The sequence below is a fragment of the Lepidochelys olivacea genome, assembly GCF_965140295.1.
Source record: "Lepidochelys olivacea isolate rLepOli2 genome assembly, chromosome: 6".
NCBI classification, from domain to species: domain Eukaryota; kingdom Metazoa; phylum Chordata; order Testudines; family Cheloniidae; genus Lepidochelys; species Lepidochelys olivacea.
In genome coordinates this window covers 116,110,748-116,128,907 of record NC_140416.1, presented here as the reverse complement: position 1 = coordinate 116,128,907, position 18,160 = coordinate 116,110,748, and the positions used below count along the sequence as shown (strand labels likewise).

Genomic DNA, 18,160 nt, shown 5'->3' with positions numbered 1-18,160 from the left:
TGGTATACAGTTTGCAAATTAATTCCAGTTCTGCAGCTTCACAATGGAGTCTGTTTTTGAAGGGTTTTTTTGTTGAAGAATTGCTACTTTTAGGTTTGTTACTGAGTGATCAGAGAGTTTGAAGTGTTCTCCTACTGGTTTTTGAATGTTATGATTCCTGATGTCAGATTTGTGTCCATTTATTCTTTTGCGTAGAGACTGTCCGGTTTGGCCAATGTACATGGCAGAGGGGCATTGCTGGCACAGGATGGCATATATCACATTGGTAGATGTGCAGGTGAACAAGCCCCGATGGTGTGGCTGATGTGGTTAGGTCCTATGATGTTGTCCCTTGAATAGATATGTGAACAGAGTTGGCACCGGGGTTTGTAGCAGGGTACAGTTCTATAGTTCCTGGTGGTAAGAACCCTTATACAAAAGCTATTTAAACTAGCATACTCACACCTTTCATGGGGGATCTGGTTGTGAGACACAGAAGGCCACCCTGGTCTCTAGCATATCCATTGAGTTTGATAGTCCAGGTTCCTCAATCCCAAAATAGTAGAGATCAGGTTCGAGTGTTGAGTAGCTAAGCTATATTGCAGAAGCTGAGCTGATAGCTTAACAAAAGAGAACTTAAAGAAAGATAACCAAGAGAAGGATTCTTCAACATGGGGTTTGTCCTCTTATAGGGTCCTGGCACTATCCTGAATATTCATATTCGTGCCCAGCCTTCCATGTCCAAATCTTATTTCCTCATCCAGATAAATCTTAAGGTGCACTTACTCTATAGACTAGCACATTCATACCTATGAATAACATATTCATACATATTAATATCGATTATCTCATTCTCAAAACCATTACCTTTGCTCTGAACTGTTTCTTCCATGCTCCTGCGGTGCACCTTATGGTTACTGATATGTCCCAGAATTTTGGTAAACACCTTCAGTTCTCCATTCAGTTCCCCAAAGTCAGAAGGGTAACTGGTAGACAATTTATCTATGCCAAAGGTTACAAACACTTATGCAACTTGCTCTAACTAATCATACAGGATACAGACCTGTAGGTTCCTTGCATTACAGCCAAATATAATGAAATAATATCCACTGCAATATAAACCAAAATAATATACTCAATCAAATTAATAAAGGCAAACAGATTATATAACACAGCAAGCTGGCAGGCTAGCCCCATTGACTACAAATATTAAGGTCTTCTTTCATGACTGTAAAGGCTAGATATACTTTGGATCAGTTCAGTGCTTTCTGGACTGGTAAACTTCTTTCCCAGCACTGGTCCTACAAATGATCAGAAATTTAAATTTAAAAAATCCCTGATCTAAGAGCTGTAGCTCACGAAAGCTTATGCTCAAATAAATTTGTTAGTCACTAAGGTGCTCCTTTTATTTTTGCTGATCTAAGAGTAAATTTTTAATATTCTAAAGAGAAAATGAGGTTTAAGGTTCAGAATAAAATATTCATAGCCTCTGATGAGGCTGACACACAGAAAAGATTTGCATGTACTATGTGATTGTCTCTTCAGAGGCGAATGACAGATGCAGCAAAGTTCTAAGAAAATTATTAGAATATACTCGCCCTCTGAATGATACAAAAATGAGCGGTCTACAGAGCAGACTTCATTTATAACTACTTTTGTTCTGTCATCTCAAAATGAAAATACAGTATTCTGGTGAAGATTTTTTGCTGTTATATTACATTTGTTTCCACATGTGTTAAACTAAACAGAAGACAGTACTAATTATCAGTTCTACGTTTGGTTTAAGATAATCAATATGCAATTTGACTGTTAGACTGAAGTTTTGATTTAAGTTTTCCTTACCCTTTCTAAAGAAATCAATTTTTTTATAGGTTATTGTGGGAAGTACGATAATTATTCAGAATATTGGAGGTAAGAAATTTCATAGTGGAGTATGTGTGCTTTGGGGTGTTTATAAACACAAAAGGCTATATTTTGGTAAAATTATACTTGTGAGAGAGGCTGACAAAAAGGAAATTTACGGGCAAGGTTTATGAGATCTTGTTATGCCCAAGTGCTACAGTAGGTACACTTTGTCACATCACATGCTCTTTACCCTGCAATTCCTACCCATGACGTGATGAATGCAAACATAAAAGTTGGCCTTTGAATTCAATTGTTTTAGTGGCTTCTATTTACTGAACCATAGAATGCTGTGTATGCTAGCTTAATGGTAGTTTTTCTCTATTTTTGGTTAATTCGAGATTTTGTGTTGATTATACATTATCCTTCGTAATGTGGTCTGTTTTTCACACTAATCAGTTTTTTGTCATCTGCTGCGTAGTCTAGCTATTTTTATTTCAAGACAGTTATTTTATTAGGAAATGTACTAAGATGAGCAAAAAAGAACTACCGGTATATAATCAATTACATAGTTATAAACATGTAAATCCCAATTAGCAACCAGCATATGAATAAAGTAGGAGTACTTACAGAAATATTAAGAGTAGAGTCCAAAAGAAGGTAGGTTTAAAAGGTAGAGTTAGAAGAGAGTGACTGACCGCTGTGGAATGCTCAGGTTTAAACTGGATTCTTTCTCCTGTATGAAAGCAGGAAATGTGCTGAAAACAAAATAAAAAGATTAAGAAAGAGGATGCAGACAGTCATTTATAACGACTCAGAGAAACAGTGTTCCAGTGTCTGTCTAAAGAACAAGCAGTCATTATCAGAGTACCTGGACTTATTGCAAAATGGACGTAGAAGTAGACCAAGTAACTGCTTTTATGATTGGCCTGCCTTTACTAAAATTGCTAGTAATGGAAACTACTTAATTTAAATGACTATAAAAATCCTGGAATTAATATCAGACAGGAGCAAACACATTAATTCCAAGGTCTAAAGATTATTTATTCATGCAGGTTTTAGAGGATGTTATGTAGCTAACATCCTCTAAACAGATTTTTAAATTTCCTTTCCCATTTGACTGGACCACTAAATAAATGCTTTTAGACAAAGAGGGGATACATAGTGAAGGTTCGGGTGACTCTGGGATCTAGTACAAGGCTATTCGGTCAAAGGAAATTTGAGTCTTATTTCATCCCCATAACAGTTCATAACCTTCTCTGTGTGTCATTTTTAATAAAACTCAGTTTAGTCATGCTAGAGGCCCAAGCTGTTGCATGTTGGATATTATCAAACTGCTTATTCCATCTTCTGCAATGGAATTCTCTGCCAGGGATCTTGACCTGTTCTGCCAAGAATTTCATTTCTGTTTAACAGGTTAATTCAAGGAGCAGCTTTCACAATTGGAAAGCGTTCTTTCAAGTATTTAAAAATGCCTGTCACTTTCCAAATCCTCTGTCTTTTGGTTCTCAGGATTTAAGTGCAAAGATCTTTTGTATAGGAGAGTGGAACACGTATTTCCTGCCCTCATACATTTAAGTTCTTTGCAAAGATTAACCCATTTCACAGATAGGGATAGGCGATTTTTCCCTAACTGAATCAATGTAGTGTTGCTAGATCAAAAGCACCCCCCCCTTTGCATAAAGAGGCACTCTGCCTTGTCTAACTGGAGGTGGGGATGGGGAATGCAGCCTCCATGGCACTTCCTCCATCTCCTGGTATCCTGTGGGAGCTTTGTATTCACTCTCAATGAATCCTCCCTCCCCAGCAACTGCTATTTCTACTGTCTCAAAGAGACTCAGCCAATAGCAGCATGGTCCTTTGGAAGTGTGCTGCCAGGGGAAAGGTGGGAGCTAGTGAAGCCGTGTGGTGGTCAGGAACCACCCTTACAATTGGCTCTCCTAGTATTTAACAGATTTCCAGGATTAGGAGGCCTCCCCCAATCAAAACTCCATGGTCTTGACCCTTGAAGAGACAATTAATTAAGGTACAGGAAGTTTTCTTGCCTTTTTGGTCCCCTTCCATGGGTTTCTCAGTGAGAGAGGTCAGGCCTTTGAGTTTAGTTTGTCCTGAAGGGATGCCTCTAATCTTATCAGTATGGACTTCTTCATGTTCAGCCCTTTCTTTGATGTCCCATCCCCCCGCCCTTGTTTCTTTGCATCCAGCAAAGCCATGACCCTTCAGTAGTCTTTCACGCTGTATCAGTGTCTTAAATTTCAGAGTACGACTAGAAATAAAATGTTCTCAGTTTACCTTTTCTATCATCAGAGCTGGGAATATTGTATCATTTGGAATCTCATTACAAAGAAGATTATTGGCACTTTCAGAATGTAGGCTAAGCATTATTTTTTAGTGTGGTCTCATTTCTAAAAGTAACCAGAATATATGGAAGTGACTTACACTCAATTGGAGTGGAGACGTTATTTAACGTTTTTTTTTAAACCATGTTTAAAAGGATGCCTTTAGTGTTCTGGGTTAGTTTTTTTTTTTTCTTCATAAACTTTAAAAAGCCTTTTTCTTATGGTTATATTTTTTAAAAAAAAACCAAAACAAAAAACATCTTGCAGAGTTGAAAGTAAACTTCTTATTTTTAATAACTTTATTGCACATACCCACTGGTTTGTTTGTTTATATGGGGATGCTGACTTTACTACTGTGCAAAGAAGCATTGACAAAAGAAAAACTTGCTTGGTTTTTACAAACAGCTATAAGAAGAGGAATAGTAACTCAAATTTGGATCAATCAGCCTTAAAATTTTTTTCCTTAATAGTCATTTTAAAAGTTAAAGTTGAGACATAAGCAATCAGAAGCCAGGGAATTCAAAGTTAGGGATAGGGCTTGGGATTTGTCACTCTAAAGTTTTTAAACATGATTTTTCTTTTTCCACATTTATAAGTCTAATTGAATAATTGTCTTTAAAAACTTTACTCCTACTAGTAATAGTTACTCACTCAAATAGTCCCACTGACTTCAGTGGGACTATTCACATAAGTGCTACTTAGCATGAGAAGGGGTTGGAGAATTAGGCTGTAGATAGGAAGTTGCATGATGCCAGATCATCATGTTGTCCTATCCATGTCCTGTACTGTCTCACTTCCCACCTCCTCCTGAGATCCATGCATGGAATGATCCTCTAGGTCAGGGGCGGGCAAACCTTTTGGCCTGAGGACCACATCTGGTTTCCAAAATTGTATGGAGGGCCGGTTAGGGGAGGCTGTGCCTCCCCCAACAGCCAGGCGTGGCCCGGCACAGCCCCTGACCCCTATCCTACCCCTTCTGCTTCTTGCCCCCTGACTGCCCCCCCGGGCTCCTGCTCCATCCACCACCCCCTGCTCCCTGACCACCCCCGGACCTCCCTCACCTGACTGCCCCCCACCGCCCCATCCAACCCCTCCTCTCATTCCTGACTGCCCCACCCCAGGACCCCTGCCCCATCCAACTACCCCTTCTCCCTATCCCCTGACTGCCCCCCACTGCCCCATCCAACCCCTCCCCTCCTCTCCTTCCTGACTGCCCTTCTGGAACCCCTGCCCCCATTCAACCCCCCTATTCCCTGCTCTCTGACCGCCCCGACCCCTATCCACACCCCCGCCCCCTGACCACCACCCCGAACTCCCCTGTCCTCTATCCAACCCCCCACCCCCTTACCGCACTGCCTGGAGCACCGGTGGCTGGCAGTGCTACAGCTGTGCCTCTGCGCAGCACAGAGCACCGGGTCAGGCCGGGCTCTGCAGCTGCGCTGCCCCAGGAGCTCGCAGCCCCCCTGCCCAGAGCACGGCACTGGCAGCCCAGTGAGCTGAGGCTGCATGGGAGGGGGAACAGCGGGGGAGGGGCCGGGGACTAGTCTCCCGGGCCAGGAGCTCAGGGGCCAGGCCTGAGGGTCCCACGGGCCGGATGTGGCCCGTGGGCTATAGTTTGCCCACCTCTGCTCTAGGTGTACGTTTCAGGCCTGCCATGCTGAAAGGGGGGAGGAGGTCTGTTGTCTATTCCATCTACACACATCCCAGCTGAAGGGCTCTCCATGCAGTTCTGAGTCTGCATGTGTGAGAGGAGGGGGGGAAAAGCATTTTGTCCTAAGGAAGATTCTTGGTTACCACAGCACCAGGCTGTATTCACTTATTTACGTAAGAGGGTGGATTGATTTAAATCACTGATCTTGATTTAAATCAGCAAGCAGGAAATCTTGATTTACATAATTGATTTTAATCTTGTTCTGCATTTATACTTTTTAGTTTTTTTGAAAAAGATGGTTCATTCTCATTGGTTAGTATGTGTCACAGGGTGACACTGGCCTTTTAAGAGGAGCAGGGACAGTACCTGTGCTGCCTCAGCTCACTTCAGTGGGGCTTAAAAGAGGTTATATGAGCTCTAGAGAAGAGAGAGCGCCAATGAATGAAGGTAACCTTAGAACACAGACATGAGTCAGTTGGGAGAGGGGCGGATGAGAGCTTCCAGAGCTAGGAGACTGACTGTGGTTCCTGGGAGAAGGCTGAAGGCAAGGAGAGCAGCAAGAGGGGTTTCTCCTCGAGCCAGGGCTGAAGGCAACAGGTGCCTGCTGTTTCCAAGCTGGAGCCAAGACTGATGTCTCAGCACTGAAAGGCTGAACCTTAGAGAACAGTGAGAGGGCCAGAGGGAGTTAAGAGATGCTCCTCTGGCAAGAATGATTTCCCAACATGTGGATGAATCCCCTGGGAAGAGCAGGGTTGCACTCCAGTTGGAAGGTCTGGGGTGGCTGTCCTGGCAGAGGGACCGAAGAGGACTGGCAAAGAGGCCATGGTTGAAGGTGCCAGTGTGTGGTATATGTGGCATTGAGGGCCAAAGATGTGTTGGGTGTTTGCACTTGGGTGATAAATGGAATATGTGTTGGGACTTTACCAGAACATAGTTCAAAACAGTTCATGATAATAAACCATGTTGATGGATTAGAGGATGAGACTGTATGGAGTCCTTCAGTTACCCAAGAGGGGATACTGAGGCAGGGTGCCACAGAGCTACTCCTGGCCATGAGGGGACAGTCAGGAGGTGAGTAGCCCTGCTACGGTATGATTTGGTCCTTTTTTTGCTAACCATACTAATACCCATTATTTAAGCAATTATATATTTATTCCAATTCTTGATTTTTACTACTTTTATTATATTGAGATGCATTTCTTATTCTCTAGATGATTAATATTTTTACTTACGATTTGTGTCAAGCTGCATTTGGATGGAAATTGAAATTCAATTAAAAATCTGCAAAATCATCATTTTAAAAATGTTTTTGTTAGTTAAATACAATTACATTAAATGTGCTGGCCACATACGGAAAAAAGTTAATCAAACTATGTTTTACATATAAAAATGATTTATTAAACAAAGGAAGTATTATCTGTAGTTAATGAAGTCAACTGATGGTTTCTAGTCACCATGACCTTCAAGATTTTAGAACTGTCAGATCTCCTCCTATCACACCTTGTTTTTAGTCTTAGATTGGAAGAGGAAAATAAACATTCCTGCTTTTTCAGCTCCCAACAGGTTTCTCAAACTTTGAATGAACTAGTTGTTGAACTGAACTAGTGGGATGTGGAATAAACTGAAAAGAAGAAAATATTCTCTCTGCACCTGCAGAAGAGGCTACTACTGTCAAAAGCTGATTTAGCCCTTCAACAAACTCTGGTTCCAGTGCTTATTCAGTGACTGTTCAAAGAGAGTCAGTGGTATGACTTTCTTTGAAACTTCAGGAGCAAAGATGTACTGTTTGAATGTTTTTTATTTAATTTAAATGATTTTAATAGAGTATAGTAAGGTTGTCATTTTAAATGGGTTTAATTTTTAAAAGAAAAATTTATTTTAATTTAAAATCAGATTTGACATTTTAAAACATCAATTTTTTAATTTAAAAAACCCCATCAATGTTTATCTATTCTGTTACATAATCCTCTCCAGAAGTAACTGAATCTAGAGGGAGCCCCTGCTATTGAAGCTCCAATGGAGTTGTGTGTCTGTGTAGCAGTGAGCGGGGTGCAGTGGGCCAGAGCCAGGGTTCTGCATCCTGTAGGTTCCCCTAGATCCTGAAGGATCTGCCAGGTTTTGGGCTGCTACTCCATGGAAGGGGGCAGGACAATGAGAAGGAATTCTTCCCCAAGGAAAAGCTCTCAAAGATTTCCCATTTAAAAAATACCCTCCGATTAATTGTCCTCTCCAGCAATAAAGTGCGTGTGTCAGTAGGGATATAACAGCATATATAATGAATGAAGTTGGAGAATGAAGTATTTTAGCAAGATTTGTGGAAAATGGAGACACACATCATAAAGTATTGCGCAACAGCATTTCACAATCTGTTGCCAACACTAACACATCTTCAGCATTGAGGTCTAAAGCAGGAATTATGTGGGCGGAGTTTTACAGCATATTTCTCCAGGCTAAAGACTGGCACTAGCAGAAGATCATTGCTTTAGGGAGGTATGACTGATCACATGGAACCTGGAAGTTTTGATAGATAGAAACAAATTGGAAATTTTGAGAACATTAATTTAATGATACTATATGCAGTAGCAGCTGGAATTAAATACTGCAGTTGAACACAGATGATCTCCGCAGGGATCTTTTGCAACAACAGTCTGAGGTGTACAGTGGAATTCTTTTGTTAAAGATCAGTTTGCCTGCTTTTTGTTTGTTGTGTCCAAATGATCAGTATTTGCAGCTCCATGGAATTGAGTTTCCCAAATCAAACATATGTGAAAGCAAAATTTCATTTTACAAGGATTTAGCAAATTCTAGTGCTCAAGAAGATTAGTTAGTTCATAATGGTTTCCAGTTGTGCCTTCTACAAGTTAAATTATTTACCTGCAGTCAACTGGCTCTCAAAAGGTGCAAAATTATTTCCTCTTTGAAAACATCAAAAACTGTTTCCAGTCAGATTCTAAACTAAAAGCAAAAACAAATTGATGAACACCAAAGGGTATCGGGAAAGGAAACTGAAGCAATGGTGGTGGTTTTGCATCCTGCAAGCCTAGCTCTATCTTGAGCTATGCTGTTTGCTTGCATACTATGCATTTTAAACAGACGTTCTACAGATACCGCAGACATTTTATTCTCTTGTGAGTTACATTTTACAGTCTGTTAATATGATCAACAAAATGAACAACACATGAAGGCAGTCGACTAAACTGTAGCAAATTTCAGTAAATGATGTTGAATACATTACTGAATATTAACATTTTGATTTCTTATTTTTTGTTTAGGAGATTTTTTGTGATTAAAATAGTCAATATTTGGCAGACTTTTCTTAAGTATAAAAAGAGCTAAATCTAGGAAAGGGTCTGCATAAGAGACTTTTTGGGGGGTTTTGTAGAGGTGTGGGTAATGTGCTTTTCCAACAATGCTCTCTCAACGCCATCTGCTGGCCAGTCAGAGCATAGCACTAACATGAAGTTGTGATGTTGGGTTTTTGTTTGTATTTTTTAAGTGCTGCTAATTAGCAGTCTTAAGCTGGTTATGCTGAAGAGAGGGCCTTTTTTAGATTTTACTTGGATTTACATTTATTACAGTTAAGACAGTGGGAGAATTGGAGGGAGCCTAAATTAGGGAAGAAGGAATTTATAACATGCATAAGCTTGGTTAAACATACTTATAGCTCCAGTGATGAATTTGTACACAGTGCAATTTACATAACTTATATATAAAACTACAGCATTATCTTGCTTCTGCCAAAGCTCAAGTGGCATATTTTACACCATGAAATTAAAATACTCAAACTTCAGTTGTTTTCTGTGATCAAGATAGTCATATTTTTCTGCTTTGCAACTTACCTTTTATTCTGCTCAGAGTTCATTTGTCATTTAATTAAAAATGTATTGTAAATAGAATTTTGTCTTGTTTAAAAAGTGCTAATCTGGAGGAATTTAAATATGGCAAATATAGTGAGAAAATCAGGGATTGCATCCTTGTCTCTCCCATCAGAGAACATATTCAACCAACCTATTTGAATAAATTAACACCCCCATAGAGTGGAAGGGCAGACCTAGTGCATCTCTTTGCTAAAGACTGGATTGGTTAATCCTTTAAGAAGTTACTGACCTTCCTCCAAATAAAGAAAATCAAATCCTGTTTTTAAGCAAACTAGAATGCATGCTGCCATTTGTGTTTGACCTGAAAGCTAATTAGCCTTATTTTTTTAAACTGAGGATTTCCAGTGTAGAGCTTCTTTAAATAAGGGCAGGTTTATCAATTGCCATACTAAATTAACAATTGATGGCCAGTAAGAACAATTATGCTGTATTTTCATAATGTAGTGAACGTAATTGGGGGATTTTTGACACAGTGAAAAAATTAAGACTTTTAAGAAAATAATTCTTATATTTATTTGCAGATTTAATACATTTAGAGCTTTCTACATGAGACATTTTTCCTGTTAGATTGGTCTATTTGTAGTTAAACCACCATAGTTACACCAGTATAACTCCCATATGTGGATGCTCTTATTCCAGAATCAGAGTGGCTGTTTTCAGCTTTATTAAAATCCCTTCCAAAGTGACATAAACTAAACCGGAAAAAGACTCTCATGCCAGAATAAAAGAGTCCACACAGGAAGTTCTGTTGGTATAATTTATAGCAGATTATATTCATCCTGCCTTCTACCAGTATACCTTTCCCATTCAGACAAGTACTAAATCTGTGGTGGTGTTGTGTTTTGTTTTGTTTTTTTAGTACTGTTTTAAACTAAATACATGCAGCTCCAGTGATTTTTGTAGATTTCTGCTAAAGGAAATATATTCTTTTCATAAATATTGAGTGGGAGAGCCTTCAAGACTTTGTTTTGATTGTGTAATATTTTTATACATACCTAATGCATGGGATGGATGCCTTAGAGTGGTTCTCAAACTTTTGTATTGATGACTGCTTTCACACAGCAAGCCCCTGAGTGTGACCACCCCCCACCCCACCCCCCAATTAAAAACAGAATTTTTTACATTAAACACTGTTATAAATGTTGGAGGCAAAGCCGGGCTTGGGGTGGAAGCTGACAGGTCGTGACCCCCATGTAATACCCTCGCAACCCCTGAGGGGTCACAACCCCCATTTTGAGAACCCCTGCCTTAGAAACTGACATAAACAGAAGAGCGGCAAAGAGTTCTGTGGCATCTTGTAGACTAACAGACGTATTGGAGCATGAGCTTTTGATCCAACGAAGTGGGTATTCACCCACAAAAGCTCATGCTCCAATACGTCTGTTAGTCTACAAGGTACCACAGGACTTTTTGCCGCTTTTACAGCTCCAGACTAACACTGCTACCCCACTGAAGATAAACAGAAGCCTCATGCAGCATGAGGGGCAAAGTAGCTCATGGATTTTTGGTAGCATTCACACTTTGTTTCTTCTGCTCCTCTTCTCTTCGCAGTTTGGTTATAGTATTATTTTGATTTTCAGATGGGTAGATGGAGATACTCATGGGAGCGGGTGAACTGCCAGCTGTGGGAGGCCAGCCCCGCTGCCCTCCCTGGCCCCCAAGCACAGGGCGCCCCCAGCCACCCCAAGTCTTGGCCGCCCAAGCCCCAGCAGCACTGAAGAGGAGCAGCCTGCCACCTGAGCTGGGACCAAGGGGGAAGGGTGAGCAGGAGGTGGCTTTGGGGAAGAGCGTAGGCTGGGCCACACGGGGTTGTTTGGGGAGGCACAGCTTTCCCCAGCCTATTGGATGTGCCACCCATGGAGATACGGTAATGTTCTTCTCCCTCAGCCCCACTCCAAATCCCCATGAAACAGAATTGCCTACTAAAAATTCAGCATTCCACTCTCCAGTTTCACTTGCATTCACAACTCTCATCTCCTGACATCTCACTATTTAGATGGACACTTTCTCTTGCATCCATTGGGTCAGAACAGACTATTGCTAAGAAGGTCATTTTATCTACAGAGGGAAATGTAAAAGTTCAAATATCTGTTGTCTCATTAGTTTCTATGAAAGATCCAATTTTATCTGAGCAGTCCAGCTCAGTTTCTCAGTGATAGGGTGGTTGTTTTTTTGTTTTTTAGCCTGGTGTAACTTTTAACTAGGTTTACCCCCGCCCTTATTTTAGTTTTTAACCTTTCTTCTCAGTGTTTTGAAATGAACAGAACTTTATTGGTCAGATTCTCTCTAGCAAGGGAATACAATTGTTACTTTTCTTTCCATCTTCTGTGCTGCCTGGAATCTGTGAGGAGACACCTTATTGATCTGGTATTTGCCCAGTTCCACAAGACAAGACTGCTCTGCTGTCTTACTGTCCCCCATCTCCCTCTTCACAGTTCTCTCGTCTCTTCTGTCCAAGAGATTAGTGTCTGGACAGAGGGGTTTTTACAAAGTCTGTTTCCCTTCCTCACCTCACTCCTTTCCTGTGTATAAAGTTTATAAAGTGCTTTGGGATTTTTTGCATGAGGCATTATAAAGATGCAAGGTATTAGTAATAACATAACAAACTGAACTAGTTGATTGAGAACAAGTAGCCAGAGGGAATAAGGTTCATTCTTTCCAACCATGAGATTTTTTTTAAAGGGTATATCACCAACCCAAGTATTAGGAAGGAACAATCATGTCAACAGTTCCCTTTGGATATGAATATATATCCTCCCAAGTCACTACTTTAAACTTTGGCAGCAAATCCCTTGTTTGTGGATAGGATGATGAAAAGAAACTGAAGTTAGTATTATGGGAACCAAAAAGCAAAGCCATTTAGGTGGTTTAAGGTTGGACTACCTGAGAGGATTGGTGGTGCGTTTATTGGACTTTTCTCAATTTTTCTCTTCTCTTCCCGCCCCCTCCCCCCCCATGGTTTTTCGAATCTGGGCTCATATGGTGAGTGCCAAACAGTATAAATGCACAGTATAGAAATGCTGACTAATGCATTTATTACATATGTGTTTCTAGTTAGTATTAACCTGTTGTGATGCCCCCAGCTACATAATGAAGAACTCTTGGTGTAAAGTAGCTTAACGTTATACATTATAAATCCTATCCTGCAAACTAGCCAGCCAACATCAGCATTTCACAATGTGCTAATAAGTTCTGTATATCAATAAGTGTGATCACTTGTTGCTCTTAGGACAGTGGTGAATCTATTGGCTGATAACTTTAAGGTGGTGAGAATTGTTGTTTTTCTCCCTGATGGAATGTTGAATTACAAAATTTCCATAAGTCGAGTTGTTGGTATAAAGTCCAACTCTGGTTAATTCTTCTTGATCAGCCAGTTCCTAGTAGTAATTATGTACAAAAAGTTAAATTAAAGGATCATTAAAGTTGCTAAATCAAGCAATAGGAAATGCCCAAATTAAGGTTGCCGCTGCAACTGTATTTCAGCCTCTTTGTGCATCGGCATTATGTTACAGTCTCTAGTTACGTCGTCACGTACCATTTATTCCATAGGACCTCGGCATCATTCAGTGCACAAGATGGACAGCGAATGAAGCAGAGGGTATGCAAGAAGAGAACAGACATTCTTTTATATTTAAGGCACTAGACTGGGACTGAGGAGAGTTGAATTCTCTCCTTGGCTCTGCCACGCATTTCCTACATGATACTGGCCAAGACTGTCCTAATACATATATATACGTAAGAGGGCTGAACTCAGATTGCACAGGCAGCCTTACTTCTGGCACTTACTAATTTTTTGAGTGCTTGACTTTGCAACCTTAATGTTCTTTTAATGTAACTGTTTGTATGTGATAGATAATTCTTTAGACCCCTTAAGTGTCTGTTTTAATACTCAACCAAATGACACAAAATGTTAATTCCTTACTATTGGTGCAGATCAGAGATTATGACGTATTCTTTTGCAATTGCCGTCGAACAGCTCAGCTTCATGACCAACTCATCTGTTCCCCTTATGAGAGATGACCTTATACACTAAGTCCTCTCCAGTGTAGGTAGCATTTAAGTTTTACAGTATAACTTGAAGTTTTTATGTCTGCATCTGCCATTTTTGAAATCTCACAAAATCATTCCTTTGTAGCCAAAGATACCTGTTTTGATTCTATCCTTTTCTCCTACTTCTATTAGTAGACACTGGACAAAACTAGTGGACACTGTAGTTATTTTTTTCTTCTTACTAGAAAATAATTGTTGTTAGACTTTTTTTTTTTAACTGCTACATCCCATCTCAGTGGAAAGCTTTCCTTCTTTAGTTTCAACAAACTGATTTCTTTAATTAACCTTTTTGTAGTTTTTTTCCAAAGGATCCATGATTAGTTTCTTTATTTTTTTCAATATTGTTTAAGATATTAAAGCAGGGTGTATTAAATCAAAGTGATTTAAATGACTGTTAATCCCAATTTAAAACAAGTTTTCCTTTTTGCTGACTTTAATCATCAGTTTTAATTATGTTTTGGATTTGTACTTTTTATTTTCCTAAAGAAAGGTTGATTCTGACTAGTTGGTAACCGTTAAATATGTTGATTTGCAACTAAATAGAGCCTCTACACTAAATTTGGTGTGCATTTTTGCTGATCAGGATACACTATACATATTTATTTAAGCAATTATATAGCTTCATTTATATTTATTCAAATTCTTAACTTTTACAGTTTTGTTATGGTAAATGATGCATTTCTTATTTACTAGATTAATTTTTTATTTGTGATTTGTGTGAAGCACTGTTTGAACTCAAAATTAAATGTACAAAACCAGCATTTGATTTTTTATTATATATGACTCCCTTAAAAGTAGTGAACACACACATTTTTCTTATCAAAGTTTATCAAAACGTGTTTTGCATTTAAAACTGATTTAATGAAGTATCATCTGTAGTTAGTGAATCAAATTAATTGTTTCTGGTCACTCTATCTGTCAAGATTTTAGAACTATTAGATCTCAACCTCTTACACCTAATTATTATTCATAGGTTGGAAGAGGAAAACAAGCTTTCCTGCTTTTTTCAGTTCCCAGTTGATTTCATAACTTTGAATGAACTAGTCATTGAACCTAACTAGTTGAATAAATTGAAATGAAGAAGCTACTGCTGTCAAAAGCTGGTTTAGCATTTCAGTAAACACGGGTTCCAGATGCCTAGCCAGTGATTTCCAGCAGTTCAGTGGTTTGACTTTCTTTAAAGCTTGGCAGAATACATGTACTGTGTAATATTATTTTTGGTATTTAATTTACATGATTTTAATAGATTATAATACATGTAGGCCTTAACATTTAGGTTTTCAATTTCAAATTTAAAGTGTGTTCATTTAAAAAAAAAAAACACCTGTATTTAATTTAAATAAAAATATTTGATCGATCGATTAATTTAAAACTTTGGGGTTTTCTCAACCTACCAAAGTGCTATTCTTCCTGTGAAATATGTAACTGTATTTGTTGATATGAAAAAGAAGCTGGAGTTATCCTCTTAAACAATGAACAGAGCATGGTATCCTGTTTAGTGCTGTTTACTCATGAGTTGTCAAAAGAGAGATTCATATCTTACGTAAGCTTCAGGGTATAAATATACTCAGTACATTCAGCATTGATTTTCTTCATATCCTAGAGAAAAGAAAAAAGGAAAAGAACATAAATTGGACAAGAAAACTGAAGTAGTTTGTTAGATTATTTATTAGTATATGTATTAGTATATGTACAGAAAGTAAGAAAGATGCATACAAATGTTTAACACGTGCAAGTTTCTTGTTGCACGATTTAGCTCCCTTCTTGGGAGTGAAATTCAATGAAATAGGACTCCAATTTGAAAAACAAACAGTAAGCATACAACAAAGGATAAGCGATAAGCACACAACAAAGGATAAGCAATTAAATGGTTAGCCAGAGGCTGATAGAAATGTATGGGAAGAGTGACATGTGTTAGCAGGAAATCTAAACTTGACGTTAATCTGAAGCTTTCTACAGTTTAAGTTGCAATAGAAATTATGATTTTAAAAAAATCTTTCTGAAGGAGATAAATGTCTGAAACTTCAGACCTGTGTAAATAGAATGAATTGTATAGTACAAGTAAGAGAGAGACTGATGGCACTGTTAATGATGAATTGTAATTTAAAGAAAGTTACTGTTTCTCGACTTCAGTAGTTTTTAAAATCTGCCTTTTGGGGGGATAATGTATGAATGTATCTCTACGTTAGCATCAGAAAATTCAGTTCTTTGTCTTCTTCCTATTGTAATACTGATATTTTTAAAATTTATACATATTCTTATATAGCACATACCATCTAATTTCCATAGTAAAAGAATCAAATTGGTGACACCACATACAATTTCTCACCAGGCCTTATCAACAGCTGTGTGTCAACAGGGAAAAACAGTTCTAGATTGGAAAAATCTGAGTTTTTTAATACAAAGAAGTGAATATTTCCTTATTTAGTGACCTAGCAACTGTTTTTAATTTAACCTTGCTGTAGGTACATGTCACTTTGTATTAATACATTTCACTTTCTTTACAGAGACCACATTCCTTCTCTTCAGAATTTACCATTAACTGTTTCAGTGCTGCAGCTTCTGTGATTACTAACTTTTAAAGATTGTAACAGTCTATTTAATTTTTTTATTGTGTCTAATCTTAAAATCAGCTTTCAGAAATGTGCTGTATTTGGTTTCAACTTAAGTTGATTAAAAAAACCCCAAATAACTGAGTTTACTGGACTAAAACTTTAATCTTATTAAATACAAAAAATGTTTTTCAGATTTTAAAAATATTTAAAGCTTTTTTAGGAAATTTCTAAAATCATTCAGTTCTGAAGGGTGGAGGGGTTACCTTCATGGTAGTTTTAGGTGTGTCTTAAAGCTACTGTAAAACTGAACAAATCCACTGAGTAATTTTCTGTTGGTCTTGGAATTCTATGTAAACCTTTACAGACAGTGAAGACACAGTAACATGAGAATTAGCCTCTTCTAGAGGCTAATGGGTTGTAGATGAGGTAATATATTAATGAGTAATAGTGAAGAAAGTTGTAAGAGTTCTTGTTTACCCCCAAGGTCTTTTTACAGAGAGTAACGATTAACTGTATGTTTATCTATATCATTGCCCTCATCTAAACGGAATCGTAAATGCTTAATTGTGTATCATAGTTCCTATGCTGCTGACAATTAATGGAGATTCTTCTTTGACTCTAAAGTGTCCTGTGCTTTTTAAGCAGGAGGAACAGAGTTCTGTCTCTGTTGTTCCCATGACGTTCCTAGTGGCCATGGTATGCAGGACAGGGACAACTTTTGAAGTCCTAGTTGACTACATTGTTGTAATTCATTACCAAAAATATTAGTAATTTTGTATTGTAAAAATATATCAATCCTGTAGTTACCTAAATTGTTGCAATGTGTATTAGATATTAGTGTACTGACTGATTTAAAAAAAAAATCAAAGCACATCATTTTAAAATATTTTCTAAATATAAATAATTCTCATGATTTGTTCTCATAATTTAGTACCCCACAGATATTTTTTAACTTATAAAAGAAGGGGGAAGAGACCATGCTGCAGCCAGGCTACCGCTAGTAGATCAAGTTTAAGGAAGAAAGCTTAGCAAGAAGTTCCTTTTTTTCCAACTTGTATGGGTTTTTCTCCAATTTGTTTCAAACTACCTTTCTGTAGTATCCTAGAAAATGTTCCTTATTTCAAGATTCTCATGTGGTAGTAATCTCTTTGCTGCTTTAGTTAATGGGTGTAATGCATGTGGATTTGTAGATATTTCTAATGGAAGTATATGAAAAAAAGCATTAATTTTGACTATGGTGCCACTGAGTCCAATAGCTGGGATGTTACGTTCCAACCACTTTGGTCAAGCCATGCTAATTGTAATTACCAGAGATGCTAGTATTCCAATGCTAAATCTGTTTCATTTCTATTCACAGCTATGTCATCTTATCTTTTAATTGTTAAATCTGAACTGCCTGGTGCAATTGCAGGATTCATAAGTGGAAATGACAGTGGGTAAGAGAAAAATGTTTCAAACATTATATAATGGAAGAAAGCAAGTCCTGTAGAAGCAGTTCAGCTCTGTTTCAAAGTATGGATACCAACATTTCCCTTTGATTTCACATGCTAAAAAAATTAGTGATTTACAGGAGTTCCTGGAACACAGAATACTGTTGGCATGTTTGAGTTCTTCATCCACATACGAAAATAGAGCCTGATTCTCTTCCCTCATAAATTTCACATTGCTTTAACTCCATAGATTTTAGTGAAGTTATTCCCAACTAGGAAATTAAGCCTGTAATTTCTGAGCTTGATTTTGCAGCCTTTGAAGTCAAAACTCCATCCAAAAAAAATCTTTTTCTATATTAGGGAGCAAGAATCTTGTGAGAACTGAGCTTGAAAGGAGAAGGCAGAAAAAACCAAAACGTTTAAACTTCTGTCATGT

At 38.2% G+C, this 18,160-nt stretch overlaps 1 protein-coding gene across 5 annotated transcripts in view; it reads left to right on the top strand.

Moving 5' to 3' along the window:
• The window catches only part of SLC38A6 (solute carrier family 38 member 6), a 53,634-nt gene that overhangs the window by 11,513 nt on the left and 23,961 nt on the right, over positions 1 to 18,160 (top strand). For all 5 annotated transcript variants that reach the window (XM_084631356.1, XM_084631354.1, XM_084631357.1 and 2 more), the window contains exons 5-6: positions 1,851 to 1,890; positions 17,652 to 17,730. In XM_084631356.1, coding sequence (XP_084487482.1) covers positions 1,851 to 1,890; positions 17,652 to 17,730 — 119 coding nt within the window. The remainder of the gene's footprint in view (positions 1 to 1,850; positions 1,891 to 17,651; positions 17,731 to 18,160) is intronic.